The sequence below is a fragment of the Megalops cyprinoides genome, chromosome 3, assembly GCF_013368585.1.
Source record: "Megalops cyprinoides isolate fMegCyp1 chromosome 3, fMegCyp1.pri, whole genome shotgun sequence".
In the NCBI taxonomy this organism is placed as follows: Eukaryota; Metazoa; Chordata; class Actinopteri; order Elopiformes; family Megalopidae; genus Megalops; species Megalops cyprinoides.
Window position 1 is genome coordinate 2,470,018 of NC_050585.1, and position 21,194 is coordinate 2,491,211.

Below are 21,194 nucleotides of genomic sequence, written 5' to 3' on the forward strand. Positions count from 1 at the left end.
CTGGTCTTGTTGCATTTTTGCAAGTAATACTTTAAAAAGAACTGTTTGTTAATAAATACAACATCTGTCTTTTAAGTTATTCTCTTTTAGATTAAATGAAGTCAAGATATACTTGGCTATTCAACTGTGCCACGCTTGTAATGTCATTAGTTTTGTAGCATTTCTAAATCACGCTAAAGTACTATGAGCTTCACGAAAGACTTAGAACCGTTGGCTGTGGTATGTATAACGTTGTCATTTCGTTTCAGATGGGAAACTGAGGAATTGTACCTTTCTTTCAATATTGTTGTAGAATAAAGGTATTTAAAGAGACAGATCACTTTGTTCAGCGAGATTGTCAGCAATTCTCATTATAAATGATCACTTTGATTGTGCACTATCGATTACGGATCAAGCCTTTCTCTCTCTCGAACGTAAAGCCTCCGGTAATGGATGACGCTGTGATTTGATCCCACGTACTGTCTGGCTCTCCTCTCCCCTCTTTCCGTCTCATTGCAGTCTGTGCGGACGACCTCGAAGAAGTAAACATTTGACAGTGACAGTTTCTCTTTCTCGGGCTCGTTAAGAGTTGTAAACTTTAAAACGCCAGCTTTAACAGGGCAGGTTTCATTCAGATATAAAATACGCACGGTAATATAGCAATACTGAGATTCGATGCTGTTCGCTGAAAATATGAACTAATGGATTTCATGAAAGTTCTCGGAACTGTGCTCTCTGTCTGCTGCTACCCGACCTACGCATCCAAACTGTTTCGTGGTAAGTATTCAGGTATAAACGATGCCTGTGGTCATTGTATTATTAATTTTACAACATTTGCAGGAAATAACCCTCTGCAGTTAGCCTAAATATATTGCTTAGTAGCCTGTGCATTTCAGCATAAATGAATGAATGTTTTGCACACCAGCTACGCCCCTTCGGGGTTTTTAGACTCATCTGGAGCTATGCTTGAGTTATTTGAACGTGGTCATGCCAATAAAAAACACCTGATTTACGTTCATTTCTCTGAATTCATAGTTTTAACCGTCGGATTGTTTGGAGCTGCTTTGCGTTTTGAGATTGTTTTGCATGAGTGCATCTTTTGCTTGGTAGTGCTGTCGTGTAATAGTTCCAATATATAGAAAAACAATGTGTGACAGGACATTCAAAGAACGTTACATACAGTGTAGACATTTAGGACTCCTTTCAATTCGTTTTGTCATCTCACAGGAAGCCCTGATTTACCTTTTTAATCAAGCAAAGGGTCTCTCCTTTTCATGGTCGCACTGCTTGTAATTATGTCTCTTGTCACCTCCTGCTTGCCCCAGAAGCGGACTTCTATGAACCCAGAGGTATGTACGCAGTACTACTGCTTTGCAATGTGAAAGGACGGCAGCAGGAATTCGCATTTTTATGTAACCGCATTTTATGCACGTGGGACGGGACATTCCAAATGCGGAGAGAAAGCTGTGCAAGAACGATAACGGTGATATGCTCAGCAGTTTACTGGTCTACAGAGAAATGTTATATCATTGTAGTTATGATTATTTACAATTACAATTTTTTTTCGACAAAACTGAAGGCTATTATGCCAGTGTTTTGGTCATTAACACTGCCAGTAAAATATAGTAGTTATCACTTTGCTGCATGAGTGTCTGTTATTTATTCTATTTTTTAAATCTATTTTATTAGTTATTTTTATTGTAATTAAAATCATGAAGTAAAAATAGAACTTATTCTCCCTGCAGGTCAGCGGATTTGCCGCCGCGGCACGGAGCAGCCCTGCTACAAGGTTGCATACTTCCAGGATGTACATCGCAAGGTGAACTTCGAGGAGGCCAGCCGTGCCTGCCGCAGCGACGGTGGCGAGCTGCTCAGCATCGAGTCAGAGAGCGAGCAGCAGCTCATCCAGAGCTTCATCCGGGAGCTGCGTGCCTCCGATGGGGACTTCTGGATAGGGCTTCGCAGGAGCCAGGGATACCAGGAGATCGGCAGTGACTGCAGCACAAAGTACCACTGGCTGGATGGCAGCCAGGCCTCTTTCAGGTCTGGAGCGGTATCATTTAAGCCTGAGAGAAAACACTGTTGCAGGAATGCAGGAAAAGCAGCGGCATGTCATCAGTACACAGCACTTTTACAATTAATACCAATTGAATTTGAGATCTGCCGTCTGCCGCATAGGAAATAAAGACAAGAAGAGTAATAGCCAGAGTTGTACTCTATGAGTGTGTCTAGATTGTAGTCTAGCAGTCTAGTTTCTGCCCCCAGCCTTAAGGCCACGGATTAGAATGTCTAGCTAATCTCAGTCAGTCACTTGTGTTTCGCTTGAGGTCCTTTTGTTGGTCTTGTACGGTAAAGAGGGTGTGTGTGTGTGTGTGTGTGTGTTCAGGAATTGGCATTGGGATGAGCCATCATGTGGATACGAGGTGTGTGTGGTGATGTACCACCAGCCCTCAGCACCCCCAGGCATCGGGGGCCCTTATATGTTCCAGTGGAATGATGACAACTGCGACACCAAGAACAACTTCATCTGCAAGTACACCCGAGGTGAGGATCTGACTTCCCATTCTCAGCATATCTCTTGGTCTCAGCAGAACAGTGCTGTCACACAAATACATCAAAGGATGGGCAATAAATGAGTTAACACTTTCACTTGTATTTTCAGAAAAGCAGCCTGTCTCAACAGCAGCAGGTAATGCTACACATACAGGTAAGCATGCCAAATCTGTGAAAAAGATACGACTGTATATAATTAACTAAATCTGTGCACTAAATCTGTGCTCTTGTTTGAGCCTGGGGAGTTCAGATAAGAACATGAAGTCTCTGACAAGTTGACATGCAAGAATTCATTCTGTAGCATCTGTTTCTTTCCATTGCAAACTAAGGTTGGGCCAGCAGCCAATAATATCAGCCGTTGGGATATTTGGAGATTTCGCTGGTATGATTTTCATGATCGTGATACACAAACAGATCTGCAGTCAGCTTGTACTAGCTGTGAGATAAACCAAGTCAATGGTAAAAAGAGCATGCTTTATATATCTGTAGTATTCATACTCCATATTCATACTATTCGTACTCCAGTGGTAACTAGACTGAAAGCAGCACACAGCTTGTAACATTGTATTCAACAGCTAATGGATTGAGCAAAGTGTGTAGAACTGTTTTCATAAAGTACCATAATTCTTTTGCTGTTTTGTCATGATGGAGGGAGTGTGGAAAGTGAAACTGTTAGGATATTGCACACATCCCATATTAGAAAAAAACTGCATATATATATATATATATATATATATATATATATATATAGGATATATTGGATTGTGAGTGGATGAAGCAATTTTTTGGTTCTGAAGATAATGAAAGAGGAGAGCTGAGTGACATCAGTGATGTTACCTGTTGATTTCATCTCAGATGACCCACCCCCACCCCCACTAACAATGTCATGTATAACAATAGGAAAATCTGGATATTGCCCAAACCTAGTGCACTCTCAGCTTATTAAATGGCTTGTGGATGTGCAACACCATAGAGGAAACTGAATTAATTTTGGTCTGTAGCTTTTAAGTTCTTTGGCCACACATCACCCTTTATGCTGTGTTATGGATTAGTGTTTCTGTTGCAAGGGCACATACTGATCAAAATGAGTATAGTTAGCTACCCTGCTTTTGCTGCCACTTTCACACTTGTAGCTGATCTACATGAAGTGTACTTTCAGACATAATTTTTAAATTTAGATCATCTTTGTTTCATAATAGGAAAGTGCAATTGAACATGCAAAGAGTTTCAAGTTTGTGTTGTTAGAGCACTTGCTTGTCCCAGATTGACAAAGGTATAATTGTGTCACAGCGAAGGTCAAACAAGCTGCCGGAGCATGAAAGTGCCCTTTAACAGCTGGAGGTCTTGGTGGGTGGGGGATAATGCAAATAAAGTTGAAGTCTCATTCAGTTTCACTGAACATGAGTCACTGCATTTTTGTCTGAATTCATGAGTGGTTCAAAATTTATCTGACTGACACTGGTAAACTGAAAGGTGTGTGTGTGTGGCTGATATTGATCTACTGTAAAATGTTAAATATCACATTATATATTATACGTATTGTATTGTTTTCAAGCATCATCAGCAGTTAAAACTGAGAATGAAATTATACGGGTGAAAAGTATTAATACCTGCTATTACTTTTTCAGATGCTCCAACCATATCTTTGAGACCAAAGTATCCAGCAGTTACAGTGGATGATCAGAAGGTCAAAGTAGAGGTGTCTCGACCAACAGGTACTAAAATAAATGAACTTGTTTTTTTCTTCAACAGTAAAATTGGTTTGTGCAATTAAAAATAAAGGGTCAAGCAGAATTAAAGCATGATCATGTATTTTAATATATATTTTAATATATTACTTTATATTACACATACCATGTTCACTTTATTTTCATAACATATATTCAAGTTTTGCATTTTAAAATTGTCCTTTAGTGTGAATTTAATTCCTAAAGTCATGACTCAGTACATAACTCATAATATGTAGTCTGTTTGTAACATATTTAAAATGGGTATCCTGTAGGAAGGGGCTAAGTTCTGAGCCATGCACATTATGTGGCACCAACTATTGGAGGTAACTCTAAAAAGGATAGCTACACTGACTGATTGTTCTCATATTAACATAGTTGTAACATTAGATGTAGTCCCTTAAAATAAAAAGTCCCTTAAGATCTTAGTTTTTAGGACATCTTACTGTTCACATGGTCACTAAACCCACCCAATTATGTCTCTGTGTCCCTCTGCTGTCTCTTTCAGACAATGCCCTGAATATTGCCTACATTGTCCTGCCCACCATACCCCTGCTGTTGCTGTTGCTGGTGGCATCAGGGGTCTTCTGTTTCAAGCTCCTTGCACAAAGGTAGCGGCCACCTGCAGCACTGTGGTTAATTTGTGCATGGTTTCTATGGTCCTGTGTCAGGTGTGTTGTGTTCACAAAGGCTGTCTTCACTTACAGGAAGAAGGAGCAGACTGAAACCTGTCCCAAGGAACCAGGGTACTGGGTGTCTGGGCAGCGCTGCAACAGCCCCAGCCCAGATGTGTACAATGTCATCCGCAAGCAGCAGGAGGCCGACCTGGCTGGCACCCGCCCAGACATCAAGAACACCTCTTTCCTTGGCTCATCGCCTGACACCCCGCCAGGTGACTATGACAACCTAGCAGGCAGGGACACTGAAAGCGGCTTTGTGACTCTGGCCAGTACAGAGAGTGGCTTTGTCACCAACGATATCTATGAGACCTGCCAGAGCCGAGGCCGCTACTATCGTGAGACGGGCTGGGTGGATAATGAGATCTACGGCTACTGAGCCACCTCACGGATACCATCCCTCTCCCCAGTCCTCCTCACATGCTATACACTGCAGTGCTAGGTTGCGGGTCTGAACTGCTGAGCCTTTCCCCAGCCCTCTGCTTCTACTGCCCCCTGCTGGTGACAGGTGCTCAGACAGCCCATGATCGCCTCTGTCTGTGTGTCCAGTCCTGCTGTCTCTCGTGCAACCCCCCACCCACAGCAGATCATGCAAGGGGTGGGACTTGGACTCGGCCTCAGGAAACCAAAGCACCGCGTGATACTGACTTTGATATTCCTCTGAACAATGCTTTTATCACCTCTCCCTCTAGAAGCCCCTCCACCAAAACAGATGTTCTCATGAAACAATCACTCTCCCCAGTCACAATCCCACATACACAACATGCGCAGAGCTCCCTAGTAGATCTGTCTGGCTGTGCATAATTTCACTACAGAACTACTGTTTGAACCATTCTTCCTGGCAACATGCTGGTCTGCCCATGTGAACCAGGGCCTGCTGAGGACATTTTAAAATATGATTTTTAAAAATAAGAATTGAAACCCTATTTTGATGCCGCATCGGAAATGTAGCACAGATTCAGAGTCATCTCTCCACCTCTTCACCTTAAACCCTGTGATTCCTCACGGGATTCAAAGACAAAGTGATGTGTGAAATGCACAACAGCAAAAGCAGACCATCAGTGAATGAAATGCAACTCCTCAGTGGGTGAACTGAATTAAAACAGAAGAGACGTTAGCGCAGATTCTCCCGGTGTTTGCATGGCACTGTAACGCTGCTTTGCCTGGGTTTGAACGGGCTGTGTGAAGGATGAGGTCATGTCCACCTTAACTGTCCCCAGAACAAAGCCTGTGCCTGACTAAGCTCTGTCGCCCAAAAAAAACCCTTTGCACTTTGAACTGAGTGAAACTGGAATGTGTTTGCTATGATACAAGTCATGTGTATGAAACCTCAATAAACCAGATTTAAAAAGATTGTAGTAAGAGTCTTAGCAGTCACTTGAAGGCTACAATTAAAGGCCCATCATGCAGTTGACATGGTAGTGTAGGAAAACAAAAATTGAAAAGGAATCATTTTTCACCTGTGGCAATACCAGCTCAGATCATTTCTTTTTATAGAAATTTAACAAGTACAGTTAAATCTGTTTTCATCAGGGCAAAGACATATGAGGGGTATTGCAAACTTTTTGATGAACTCCATGTGAAATACTAGAGACACAGCGGGTCAGAGATATTGCTCTGCAAGGGAATGTAGACAGTTCACAACTTATATCACTTTGAATCAACTGATGTCCTAAAAAGGGTTCCATAATGTGCTTGCGACATCTAGAAGGTCATTTCTCAGAATTTTCATTTTTATTCTTGTGCTGAGAAAGTTAGTGTTAAAGGAATCCTTGAAGTTCTGGTCCTGCAGGTCTTCAAATACAAGTCTGATTCATAAAGCTGACAATATGAGAACCGTGGGGTTTTGGAAATGAATGTGTAGGTACAGTACAGGCATTGCATCACTATCATAGAATGGGCTACGTGGCAGGAAGATTTACCTTGTTGGTTCACACCTGGCCTCACAGGAATATCAATTTTATGCAAAATTAGAGAAAGGAGCCTGCCATTAAAAATTTATGGGACACCATCAGGAACAGATTAAAAAGCAAAAAAGCAATGGACAGCAAATGTAGATGTTCCCATGTTCCCATGACTTTATAATTGCCAGCCTACAGAGACTGAGAAGTTTTTGCTGGAAGGCCAGGTCATTTGAATCTCGGCGTAGAGTCTCCCCTCTCATGGATTTGTAGGAATAAGTATTTACCAATCTTAAATAAAAACATTAAAGAAACCATGTACAAGTGTTCAAGAGAAAACTGGGTTCAATCCTTCAAATCTCTCATAAGTGAGTCCTTCTGATAGCCACACATCAAACTGCAAAAAGGTCCAGAGATAAACCTGTGCGCAAAATCAGGGTGAGAGCACAAATAGTTTCATTTTAATGTAGTTTATTGAAAAAACGTCAGTGGTAAGAAATGTTCAGGAAATTTTCATGACTTGAGTACAGGGCCATGAAGTTAAAGCTGATGACAGCTGCACTGTGCCATTCTCAATGTAGCCTCGCACTCTCAAGAACTTATTTTTATCAGTAACAACCACAAAATGGACAGTGCATAATAATACAGTTCTCCACCTCATTTGGTCGTATATACACTCAGTAACCGCTTTATTAGGTACACCTGCTCGTTGATGCAAATATCTAATCAGCCAATCATCTGGCCGCATCTCAATGCATAAAATCACGAAGACATAGTCAAGAGGTTCAGTTGCTGTTCAGACCAAACATCAGAATGGATAGGAAATCTGATTTAAGTGACTCAGACCGTGGAATGATTGTTGGTGCCAGATGGGGTGGCTTGAGTATCTTAGAAACTGCTGATTCCCTGGGATTTTCTTGCACAACAGTCCAAACTGACAGGAAGGGGACAGTAACTCAAATAACCACACGTTACAGCAGTGCTATGCAGAAAAGCATTTCTGAACATACAACACGTCAAACATTGAGGTGGATGGGCTACAGCAGCAGAAGACCCCTCTGGGCACCACTCCTGTCAGCTAAGAACAGGAAACTGAGGCTACAGTGGGCAAGGGCTCACCAAAACTGGATGGTAGACGATTGGAAAAACATCGCCTGGTCTGACAAATCTCGATTTCTGCTGCGACATGCAGATGGTAGGGTCAGAATTTGGCGTAAACAACATGAATCCATGGATCTATCCTGCCTTGTGTCAACAGTTCAGGCTGGAGGTGGTGGTGTAATGGTGTGGGGAACATTTTCTTGGCACTCATTATGCACCTTAATACCAATTAAGCATCGTTTAAATGCCACAGCCTACCTGAGTATTGTTGCTGACCATGTGCATCCCTTTATGGCCACAGTCTACCCATCTTCTAATGGCTACTTCCAGCAGGATAATAGATAGATAGATAGATAGATAGATAGATAGATAGTACTTTTTTAACCCCCAGGTGGGGAAATTTGCGCCATGCCACAAAGCACATTTCATCTCAAACTCATTCCAGGACATGACAATGTGTTCAGTGTACTCCAATTGCCTCCACAGTCACCAGATCTCAGTCCAATAGAGCACCTTTGGGATGTGGTGGAATGGGACATTCACAGCATGAATGTGCAGCCCACAAATCTGCAGCAACTGTGTGATGCTATCATGTCAGCATGGAGCACAATCTCTAAGGAATATTTCCAGCACCTTGTTGAATCCATGCCACGAAGAATTCAGACCGTTCTAGGGACAAAGGGGGGTCCTATTCAATATTAGAGAGGTGTACCTAATAAAGTGGTCACTGAGTGTATGTAAGCGTGTGTGAGTGTGTAATCTATTGCGAACATTCTGTTCTGAGTCAAAATGATACATTCTAAAAATGCTGTCTGTTTCTGACAGCCTCTATTTTGTACACTGAACACATATGAGGGAAGATATTGTTGGCATGGGATTCCTTACTTATTTCACATGTCTTCAGAAATCAGACATCTTGGTCGGGAAAATGGAAGAGTGCAGTGCATTTAGGTGACAGCAGTTCCTAAAAGGACAGTAGGAACAATTGAGTGTCAAGGGAGGATGTGAAAGGGGAAATGGAAAGAAAAACGCATGTGGAACACACATTCAGGAAACACACTAGTGATATGGGACTCTCTGATGTTACGCTGTAATAGTGGTGGATTGTGAATTATATACGGAGACAAAAATAAGAAAAACACAATTCGGCTCATCTGAGGAAAGAGTATAGGTCATGAAGAATTATAGCAGTAATTGCTAATTTGTCTTTGTGGTATTATTGTAGTGGGGGAATTGCATACCAGTATGTATTATTTATCATTCCTGATTTGTTAGATATATTATTATTCCGATTCCAATGTTGACGTGTCATGGAAAATTGAAATTAATAATTACGTTTATAAAGAGGTAGTGTTCAAAATTTCAGTCGTGCTGAGTCGTTTCTTTTCTATGCTGCTGCCATCAGAAAGCACAGTAGATGGCGCTGTTCTACTACTGTAATAGACAAAAGCAAGGTTGCTGTGGGCAGCTGCACCGAGGAGAAACGAGGCGAGAGGAGAAACGTGAGATAATACAGTAAACCTTCTAATAACATCCGAGTCTCTAATAAAGAGGTCTCTTAAGCCGTTTTTGCACATGAACTCCGGACAAAAGTCTGGAGAATCGGGTCCGGAAATTGGCTGGAATTGCCCTTTCACACATGTAGCACACAACAGGAGATTGTCCGTGACAGACGCGTTCTCACTTATAGGCTATTGTAGTCGCGATGCGCGAGCCTTTCAGTGAAATAAACGCCTGCCTCAAATAAACATCGGGGAAAATTATATTTATTTTTCGTGACTATAAAACGAAAAAGCAGTGGGTTAAAATGCTTACAGTAGTCCTATTTAATTTTTTGCGGCTAAAAAACTAAATAAACGAGCTACTGTGGATGTTCAACATTATTATTACCTTTATCGCTAACTTTAATTATTGTTAACTCATGAGAGCCTCAAGTTAAGACAACGTCTTAAGGCAACGTTTGTATAGCACTGCTTTCGGTCGCGCTGTTTAAATATGTTGAAGATGCTTTACTGTAACCTATTCTGCCTATCGAAGTTTCATCACAGCAGAGAATAAAGTAGGCTAATTTTCACATTACGGCATAGCATTGACAACTGAAATGTTAAATGAAATTAAATCGTTTTGCAAGCACAATTTTAGCCAGTGTCTTTCCTATGTCTTTTTGTTGGGGATGCTTTAGGCATATTTCTTAATGACTTTGCAGCACAAACAAATGATTTTTTACATAAGGCTAAATGAGGCTGTTTAGTGAATTCAATTTGCCTTATGTGTGTTCATCTGTTCACGAATTAAACATAAACGAACAAAACAAGCTGTCTTTCGGATCATGGTAGCCTAAATTCACAGTGATACTGCTATTCTTAGAGACTGTGCCCTCCCATCATAGGCTTGCAATGACAATGTATAACTTATTTTATTTGTGATTCCTGTTTGAGTTGCTACCAAAGAGCGCAGCATAATGTTTATTAAGGAGGCTACTTGGGGAATAAAACATGGTGAATTTTCCTGGTCAGTTCAGCTTGCAATAACTTGCAGAAGCCTGAGGGCTTTAGGTGAAATAAACGCAGGTATCTTATTATAGCCGTCTCTCCAATAAACGCTGGTAAAGTAAAGTAATTAAAGCAAATATAGGCTAAACGCCTCGGCGTTTATTGGAAGTTTTACGGTAGGCCTATATGCAAACGTTAATTTGCGTAGCCTATTTGTAAATTAATACACATGTCAAAATTCACACATCACAACGTCGGAATAATCATAAAGACACAATTATTTTCAGCGTCCAGTGCATGTTTATACACCAGCCAGTGTAAGCCCGTGTAAACACTTTGCAAGCAACTCGCAGGATTTATGTGCGAAAATGATTTCTATCTCCTTGAAAACAGCTAGACTAACTAGGCTATAAAATTTATATATATATAAACTTTACAGAACATTCCGAGCCAAGCAGCGAACATAAAGCCACCAGCTCAAACAATTACTCATGTACATTTTATCAACCCCCTGTCCTCCACTTCAAGTCCTGTAACAAAAGCTTTTATCAAAGCTTCTGTCGATAATAGCTAAACGGCTATCTTCTCTACGCTAGTCGGGAAAACAGACTGATAGCTGATTGCAATAGCTGCCGTTTGACGTAAGCGGTGGATCTGGTTGTCTTGGAGACGAATTGGCAGTGGACAGTGGCACGGCTTCAAAGGTCCGCCCCCTGCACAAACACCCACCAACAGCTCTGACGTCAATGCACGCCAAGTAGAGCACACCATGCCGTCCGCAAGGAGGCATTCCGTGTGCTACTGCTAGCAGCACTGTAAACGTTACAGCCCGCTAACGATGTAGCTCTTTGGTATTGGTAAGAACTACATAAATGACCGCGACGCTAGATTTATGGCCGTTTTAGATTTGTTGCACTTTGTGCATGCTCAACGATGTTACACCTGGTTCACAAACCCGGCATTCAACATTTTGTATTTTCAAGAGGCAAGGTCTTCCCCCCTTTTCGGTAGGTTGCAAACCAAGAGGCAAAAGCAGTGGGTCACCTCCTCTCTGCAGCACACCCCTCCGCCCCCAATACAGCATGGTCATGGCGGACTGTCATCAAAAACCGATGCTTCGTGGTCCGGTTCGAGTGGGCTTTTACGATATCGAACGCACTCTAGGAAAAGGTAATTTTGCAGTCGTGAAGCTGGCGAGGCATCGCATCACTAAGACAGAGGTGAGTACAGATACTTGGCTTGTCCGCTAAATAAAGTTAATTACACTCTAGCGTTTTTCCACTTTTCCAACGGCCACGCGAGCGCTGCTGACCGGACTGGAAACAAGTCGGTTACTATCTAGACTAGAGGGTGTCCGCGTTAACAGAATGCGCCAATGACCCCTGGAGCAAAAGTCATGTTGTCCACAAAGCTGGTTTAACAGTGTCCTTTGCACATCGGACTAAATCACTTATGACGCACAGGTTGTGATAACTACCTGGACTGTAAATGCTCGCACATGAGATTTAGCGGCGTGCAAAACTTAATTTGTTGCAACAAGCGCACTCCTTGCAGCTGGCCCTCGTATCTGTGCGCTCAGTCCAGATGGTATTATTTTTATGCATTGTCACAATGTCGTAATTTATGGTACTGTGATTATAAATGGGCATTTCTGTGGTCGGCGGGACGTATATCTCATAAAGCTTAAAATTATTCTGTCTGGAAAAAATAGAATGTTAAAGTTTGTGAGCAAATTTTGTATGTACGGGCACCTGTAAGAAAATGTCAGTGTTACTGTTGTCTTCTGCTGTCGCTATATTGCTTATGAGTCTGTCGCATTATTTGCATAGCTGCAAATAATTATGTATGGTGCATATTTTCTATGAACATTGAAAGGGAAAGCATTCTCCATCGTTCTATGGACACACACTGTCTCGCTCTGTGAAAGACCATTCAGATCAAACACTCAAATGTGGGACACTTTTTGCATCAGTGCGCTGCATTGCTATACGCTCTATATTGCTATACATTGGCCAGAGCCAGTACAAAACATGGAACTGGGACTACCTCTAAATCTAATGTAATTCACTTTAAGACTTTAAGGAAAGATCACATACAATTCTAGGAAGATTTGTTAGTATATTGATTGCAGATTTTCAATATCCATATCAATTTTCAATTTCAGTGTCAAGAACATGCTACAGGAAACGTGTAATGATACGTCATTACATTTTACATATGTTACAGTTGCTGTATACCCTTAATGTGCTGCAAATAAGATTAACATGCCACATGTCGATGCTGTGCAACTCATTGTTTTAGTTAGCAATCAATCAGACTACTGTTGCTGAGGTTTTGTGAACCCGAGACATACTCCAGTGTATTTCACTGTCTCTGCTTAACATGTTCTCTCAAGCTGTCTCACAAATCACATGTAGTCTTGAGACATTACAAAATACTTTTTGAAATGGATCTGACTTGCACTGTTTTTTTGAACTACAAATAAAAAGAACCCTGAAGTGACCCACCAAGGGAAATTTCATAACCCGTCCTCAGATTTGTAGCTCTGCGTATAATTTTTGGTGCACAGGGAATGGCATGAAACACTCTGCTTTTTGCATGCTTACCCATACCCAAGCCTGAGGGCATCTTGCTGAAACTTTTTCCTTGAGCTGTGGTTTGTGGAGCTTCCATGTTTTTGCAGTGTGTATTTTCTGTCATCCATGCATATATTACTGTATCAGCTGTAGGTTGTCTTATGGGTGTGTGTGTGTCCTCAGAAGCTGCTAACATGTTGAGATGTGCGTTTTGATAAAGTTTGACAATTTATTGGCTCACAACAAAGTTGAAAGATCACTTACTCAAACTCATAGTTTATACTTCTCCTTTTAATTGACTTTGGTATAGAATTTCCTTACATACTTATGTTGAGAGGATACAACTTTTCACTTTCAAGGCACTCATCCAGAAAAATGTTTTTTTATCTTCTTCTTCTGTAAAAGGGACTGCTAGTTCACTATGTTTGATCTTGATTTGCGATTTTGTCTGATTTTTTTTTTACTCAAATGGAAGAAAATCTGTGTGTTATGTGGCTGGGGTAGTATGGTTGATTTGATTTAGAAAATATTTCTTGCATTTCTTAATGTTGCTTTTTATATGACATGTAGCAGTGTTGCATTGCTTTGGAAAAAAAGAATGTGATTAGTGAGCTCATTTACCACTTAATTGTTCTGTCTGAAGAAGATAAATAATGATAAGTAAGTAAATAATAAAGTCTTAATAATGGAATGTTGGTATTCCAACCAATTTTGCAGCCATGTTTGAGGAACTAGGTTATTTGTCAAAATCTACATATTACATAATGGTCATTCCATACCAAGTGCGTGAGGAAGCAAGCAGCCCATTCCTCTTAGATTTTGCTAAAAAAAAAAATTACCTGGGTGTTCTTAGCGCAAAGTGATATTGTTAGTTTCAATCCTGCAGTCACAAACAGTAAATTCTGAGTTCCACAGTAAATGCGTCTCTCCTCCCGACCACTGTACTAGAAGCTCATTCCATGATATGAGAGATTTACCTTTGTTTATAATGTTTATTGTTTTTCTCCTATACTGTTTAAGAAAAAAGCTACTTTGGTGAGCACTCTGTAGTTTAATGTCAACAAAGTGACCACCTATAATTCATTAAATGAATGTGATTAGAACTTCAACCATTTAATAGAAGTAGAAAATGAGTGGATACCAAAAGTTTCCCCTCAATTTACAGATTTTTAGCATCTATGCAAATAAGTTAGTATTTTCTGGAGTTACATGTCATCCATTTATATATCTGTATATTTATTGATGCAGTTTAGGAAGTAGTGTGTTGCTCAAGGGTACAAATGAGATTTTTTAGCGAAATCTGACAGACGAGCTCCCAGCTTTTAACAGTTGGCACATAATGACTAGTAAATGAATAAATAGAGCATCACTAATCTGTATATAGTACATAATATATGTGTAATGTTTCTCCTGTCCATCAACAAGTACTTCAATGTAGATGCTGTAGCTTGGGAAGCTAATATCATGATAATACACATATATTTTCAAACATATTTTCAAATGTGATCTAAAAAAAAGATCAGCAAGGTGGATCTCATATAATGCCAAATGTCTTCTTGAGATGCCAAAACACAACATAAACTGTCGTCTTGACATTCCAAAGCACAGCATAAATAACTGTCTTATAGAAAATGTTTTCTTGCATCCTGTGCATGAGTTATGTAACCCTAGCAACAATATGATTTTCTTTTGTATGTTGATGCAAGTATGACATGTGTGCGGCCATTCTCTGAATTGCTAAAAAACTGTAACAGATGTGCAAGCAAACAGTTATTTAAGGAAGCAGTCCATTTTAGCTAGTAAACTCTATCCTTGCAAGGGGATTTGCTAGCAGATTGAGCAGCTCCTGTGTACCTCCCCTGCTGTTCAGCTAAAAGACACTTTCAACATGATCAGCTCCATTTAGCTCCTGCTTCTAAAACATTTCTTCTTTGACTCAGTTTGACCTCTTTTTCATAATGAGTATTTACAGGACTTTGCAGTCAGATGTATTGTACAGTTTTTATACTCTCCAAAAACCTTGACTGCTGTGTTCTCTTTGCTGAATTGCCATTTTAGGATGCATTCAAATACCTATAATCTTAATACAATAGCATTTACATTCCAATCATCAAATTCTGTGGGAATGTGAACATCACACTGCAATTGTATATAAATGGAAAGATTCAAAAGATGGTTTTAATTCATTAAGTGCCCTCCTGCAATTGCAAGCATGAGATCTAGTAGAAATGTAAGAAGGCTCCATGAATGTGGGTCACTGAGCTTGTTCATGAACATTGGTTTAGAATGGGCATCATGGGATCACTCATCAAATCATCAAATCATGTGTGCTGTGTGCCAGAAAATCTGAGCAAGGAATTGATATCTAAGCCAAAAATCAAGGTTTTGGTAGGATTAGCTTGCTTCGGTGGACCTGGACCTGTTTATGATTATAATGACAATGACAGCGGCAGCACTGGCACCTTACATTGGTTTTGCACTTATGAGCAGTGCAAAGTTGAGAATTCACACTTTGGCAATTGACGTCTGACTTCAAACACAACTGAAGGTTTCTACAGTGGCTGTAGGCATTGCAACCTCTTCAGTAAAGCACAGAAGCCCACCATTGGGTCAGTCTCACTTTTTGGCTTCTGCTGTACTTCTCCCCTGTCATTTCCAGTCCTTTGCTCTCCTTTTCCTAAATCTCAGCATCATTTCCTCCCCATTTGCAAAATCAGCATCCTACCAACATAGGAACTACTTTTAATTTAAAAATGTTATCGTAATCATTAAATAAAGATAATCTCATTTGTAGTATTCCAGAGTATTCTTTCACTAGTGTTCTCAGGTCCTCATCTTAGTCATAGCCTGGACGGCTATGTTAAATTTCTAGGGGTCCAGATAGGGTCCTGAAGTTTTAGAGCAGGACTGTTAAAGTTATTGAAACTCCTTGCATTTAGGAGTCAGTAGACCTCAGTGGTGAAATTGTAATTTCATGGAGGTACATTTGAAGCAGAACAGAGGTTCCCTGGGATAACATTTCTCATGGAGCTCAGAAATTCTGTCATATTATGAATACATTCATTCAATACATACAAAAATACATTGCACTCCACTAAAACATTGATACAAAAATTAACAAGATACAGTTGTAAGAAAATCCAAGAAGGAGTCATACCTGTACTAACACTGTTTACATGGGCAGATACAGCTGTGAGAATGGCCATTCTGTTGTTTCTAAGATATTAAAAGACCATCATGAGCATCTTGAAAAATGAAGGAAAATTAATATGAACTGGAACGGCACCTCTAGCCTACACAAATCATCAGGAGACACTCAAAAATGATTTGAATTTTTAATTTAGTTAAGGACATTGCCTTCCTACAAAGACCTGCCTGACTGCGTTCGAAACTTAGACACATCATTTCTGCCCACTGAAACTCAATGCTTTTTGTTTGTGCTGTAAAGTATGCAAGAGTTTGGTTATCCCATGGACTTCCATTGCAGTGACCCAAGTAATTATGAGCTGTAGAGCAGAGCATGTGTGAAGCTACACTATTATGTAAGTGTTGTACTGTTGAATGTCACAGGCCCATATTATTAAGACCATTATATGATTAGGGGATTCCCATACTCTAATAACATAAAGTACTTTTTCATACTGTTGTGATTCATATATGTTATAATTCTTGGCATGATTTACCCAAGATCCTTTAGAGGCAGTTGCAGTAGAAACTGCCTCTATTGGGCATCCTTATTCATTGCATCAGTCTAGGGGTGCAATGAATAATCGACAGAGTTGACTAAAATCGATGACCAAATTAGTTGCCAACGAATTTAACTGTCGATTAGTTGGTGACGTCATCGCATGTGTTTTTCCTGCTGACTCGGAATGCTCAGACATGTAGCCTAAGATATGTTGCTTTACTGGAGTGAACAATAGAGATGGCAACACCTTCACGACCAAAGACCTCAAAAGTGTGGCAGCATTTCACTCTGCACGTAACTTATTTTTATGCTATGTAGCGCGCGTGTTATGTTACATGGTTCGTTATGTTTTTATTAGCGTTATTAAGCTTCTCATAGTTTACAATTAGCATTTGCTATATTTTTAAATGTTAAGTCGTTTCCTCAAAACTAAAATTAGCTAGAATTTTTCCAATCTAGTTTTCTAATCGCACCGGTTTTAGCATATGCGCTAAACGGCTAATCACACCAGTGTGACCATACGCTTGAAAGGGTTAAAACTGCCAAGAAGATTGTGAACTGCAACATTTGCAGACCTGACCTTGCCTGGCATGGGAGCACATCAGTTATGCTCGAGCATCTGAAGAGGTGGCACGTTGGCTGTCTGGATGATGAAGACTCGTCTGGTTAAGTTAGTTAGCTAGCTAGCATAGCTAATGTTAATGTTTAACGTTAACGTTATGAGCTGTAACGTTTTCTATTTTGAAATACATTTTCTCTTGATCAATAAATTATTAATGGCGTTGAACATACAGTGTGTAGAAAATAATAACCTATTATTCACAGCGATCCTGTTCACATTCAGGCCCGGTTCTAGATTTCCCCAATTGGGGGGGCAATCATAGTTTTGGGGTGGGCAATTTGTATTCACCAATGCATACTTTTCTTTTTACAGCATATCAAAAAAAGCATAGTATAGCCTATAGGCTACCAACAGCCAGTGGCAGTATCTCAGATAGGGAATTTAAATGGTTTCTGGTTCAAATCCAGCTTCATGTTGCATCCTACTGAGGGTGTTTGAACATGGCTTGTCTGCCAATGTTTGTTGATGATAGGTCATCTGCTACAGCCAATCATTTAGATGGAATGTTTAAAATGTTGGAATGTCGATGTGTTATTACAGTTTTTCTCAATTACTTTGGCTTAACCTTCAAAAAGTGAGTTTTGCACTTGTTGTTTTGAAAATATTAAATATCTTTAGCCAAAGCAATTGAGAAAAACTGTAAATACCAGGCTACCTGAAGTAATTATGAACTAACTATATATACTTTGAACATCATATGAACTATGAACATCATGCGTCAATGCGGAGTGGGCAGGGAAAATGCACTACTTGAACTCGGCACTTCATGTGACGGCGCTGGACCCAGTGCCTTTGATTCTGGAGCAGCTGCCACTGCATTAGCAGAAAGTTGTTTAATAGGAACCAGAAATCGCTGCTTGGCTGTTTGACTGTAACTATGCAGGATATCAGAAGTCCTCCACGTAATTTAGCCAGGTAAGAAATTATTTAAATCATATTTATAAAGCGTCCTAAAGCTGATTCCTAAAGCTACCACTCTTTCAAAACAGCAGTAGCTAACTAGCTAGGGGAACTGGCTAGCTAGCTAAGTAGCCTATTCTAAATCAGCTGTTTGCAAAAGTATTCAACCCCTTTCACTTTGGCAAACCACAATTCAATTAGGTACACACTGTTACCTTCAGAAGCAACCTAATTAGTTGGGTGGTCTATTGTAGTGTATAATAATAATGGTTCAAATGTACCGTAAATATATCATAAAGCCCAATTCTATCAGAATAAGAAACATGAGACTACTTTAACTAAAATAATAAAGTGCATCAGTTAGCTCCTTAGCTGGCAACTGTAAAAGCAGACTAGCTCAGAAAGCAAACGTTAGGCAATAATCTCTAGTGAACTATGTCAGCTAATGTTCTTTGACACTATTCACACCTTGGAATTATAACCAGACACTTTCTAAGTAAGGAATAAAGCACGACTGTCGGTGCAGTTCTATGGAAATAAACCATGACAGGGTGGTACGATGCGGCCCCATGGCGAGGGCCAAGGGGCTGTTAACCACCCTGAAGTGAAATAATGGGGAAGGGAATAATGCACACCCCTCCAGCCAATCAGCAACAAGTATTTAACCAAGCCGTGGTATAAACCTGTTTAAATAAAGCCATTTGAACCTGCAACTGTGTGCCCCGTCTCTACAGACAAGTTCACAAAATCTAACGTTAGAGGGCAAAATGATTTCAGAAAATAATAATAAGTTATTATTATTATTATTATTATCATTGTTGTTATTTATTTGCTGTGATGAAATTTAGGTGTCCTAAATTAGGTGTCGCCAATGTCCTAAACCCCAGCAGAAACGCCCCTTATACTGCACAACACAAAACCAATAATAGTAAAACTATCAAAAAATAAATGTACAATGATTTTTTTAATATGTCAATTTTAAATTACATATGAGAAAAACATCAAGAGCCATGCACTGTAGAACTGTCAGTTAATTTTTCCGTCTCCAAGTTTTGTAGTGTCCATCCAACCAATCAGAAATCGGAACAGTATGAAATCGCTGAGCTAGCCAATGATATTGACATGGGGGGGGCAGAAAAAAGTGATTCGTCTACAGGATTCCAAATGAGCGTAAGTACTCTGACAGATATAGCCTACACATGCTTCTGGCCAGAAAATTTGGGTGGGCAATGCTAAAATTTGAGTGGGCAATGCCCACCCCTGCCCACCTCTAGATCCGGCCATGTTCACATTACAAATGTGCCCTAACTTTATAATGTTAAACCAGAGCCCGTCTGCTATTTAGAAATTCTCTGCTTAAACGTTGCATCGTTGTCATGGCTGGAGATAATGTTGCTGCCTAGTGCACAAGTTTAGAGAACACCAGACAATTTGATACTTTCTAAAATGTGAAAGATTTCTACAACTCATGTCTATGCGTGTGTGCCCAGTGTGGGTTGCATTCAAATTAATTTGAACGAGTTATGGGTTTTTTGGATCTCGTAATGCTACCATGGATGACTTTCTTCAAAGGAAGCAGATTTGTACTCCCCAGGAAGTGACTGCCCTCACTGAATTAGTTCTAGTAACCATTCATTTAAAGACATATTTTTGAATGAAGTTCTCATCTTTATTGTCTTTATTCTTAGAATATGCCTAAAACAACCTCAAGCTAAATTTAAAAGCCAACAGATAAATAAGAGCCATTGAGTAATTGTGCAGTTCATAAACCAAACAGTCAATTATTCATTTCAATAATTGATAGATTATTCTATAATAATTGGTAGATTCGACCATCAAAATAGTCGTTAGTTGCAACCCTACATCAGTCATGTCAGAATACACTGAAACTAAAGCAGAGAACAGCACACGAAACACAGTGTGTTATTTTAGCAGCTCATTCTAGTAAAATGACAAAGTTCAATTGATAAAGTGGGTAACAAGCTGAATAAGGCACCATCAGCACAGTTGTATATCTTTGTGCAAAATTTCCTTTAGTTTCATTGGTTCCCTGGAGCTGTACCATTGGTTTATTTCATAACCAGGGCTTCATTAACCTGAACCCCAAAGAATATGTCTTGGTTTTGTATTTTATTTCATTTGATTTGGCTTTTTCTGAAAAACAAAGTCAGCAGTGTGGTGTAGTGGTGAACTGGACGGTAGCACAATTGATTAAGACCCTGATAAATCAGAACAGTAATGCATATGGTATGAATAAGCCATGGAGTTGTATAGTAAGTGATTAGTGAACTGGCCATGTAAAACAGCAGGTTGGAGGGTTAAGTAAGGCACAGATATAGTACCCTTCATCAACATTCTGACCTGACTTCCTTCCATCTGTATAACTGGAGAATTCATAAAGTGTAAGAGATTTAAACTCTCCTGGAATAGGATGTGTGCCTATATGTGTGTATACACACACGCACACAGATAATACATATACACTTTATACACACTAGGGGTCGACCGATATGGTTTTTTTCAAGGCCAATACGATAATGACTATCAGTGACAAAAAGAGGACGATAACCAATATTTCAGGCCGATATTTGAATGCTTTTAACATTTTTTTTTTCTGGTGTGAAAAGAAATAGGCTGTGACAACATGGGCTTAATTGCAAACCCTCTTTACTTAGTTATATTTTTTCAGGCATAAAGTTAAATAAAGAGCAAAAAGATCAAATAAAAATTGCAATAACTAAAATGACCACATTTGGCATTACAGATTATCTGTGAGGGTCACATTTGAGTTGCAGCGTGTGTGTACGTTCGAATGAGACCGTGTACGAGAGAGAGACAGGGCCTGCTAAAAGGGAGCTAATTGACGTTGTGGGTAAATTTCTCTATGGTTATCTTATTTTGGCTACGCAGCAAATGCCTATCGCTATTTCAGAAGCATTCAGTTATTCTTACGCAATTATTGCGTAAGAAATAAAGCA

The 21,194-nt window shown here is 39.9% G+C and overlaps 2 protein-coding genes across 2 annotated transcripts in view; both read left to right on the top strand.

Annotated features, from left to right (window-relative positions):
• The first annotated feature begins 680 nt into the window (after positions 1-680).
• On the top strand, positions 681-5,315 carry layna (layilin a). Its single transcript, XM_036525403.1, has 7 exons — positions 681-756; positions 1,725-2,022; positions 2,366-2,523; positions 2,642-2,686; positions 4,161-4,247; positions 4,768-4,870; positions 4,967-5,315. Exons 1-7 carry the CDS (start codon positions 681-683, stop codon positions 5,313-5,315), a joined length of 1,116 nt encoding a protein of 371 aa, XP_036381296.1.
• Positions 5,316-11,219: 5,904 nt separating this feature from the next.
• Positions 11,220-21,194, top strand: part of sik2a (salt-inducible kinase 2a) — a 67,064-nt gene continuing 57,089 nt past the window's right edge. The window contains exon 1 of the mRNA XM_036524142.1: positions 11,220-11,650. Within this exon, the coding sequence (XP_036380035.1) occupies positions 11,354-11,650 (297 nt within the window). The 5' untranslated portion in view covers positions 11,220-11,353. The remainder of the gene's footprint in view (positions 11,651-21,194) is intronic.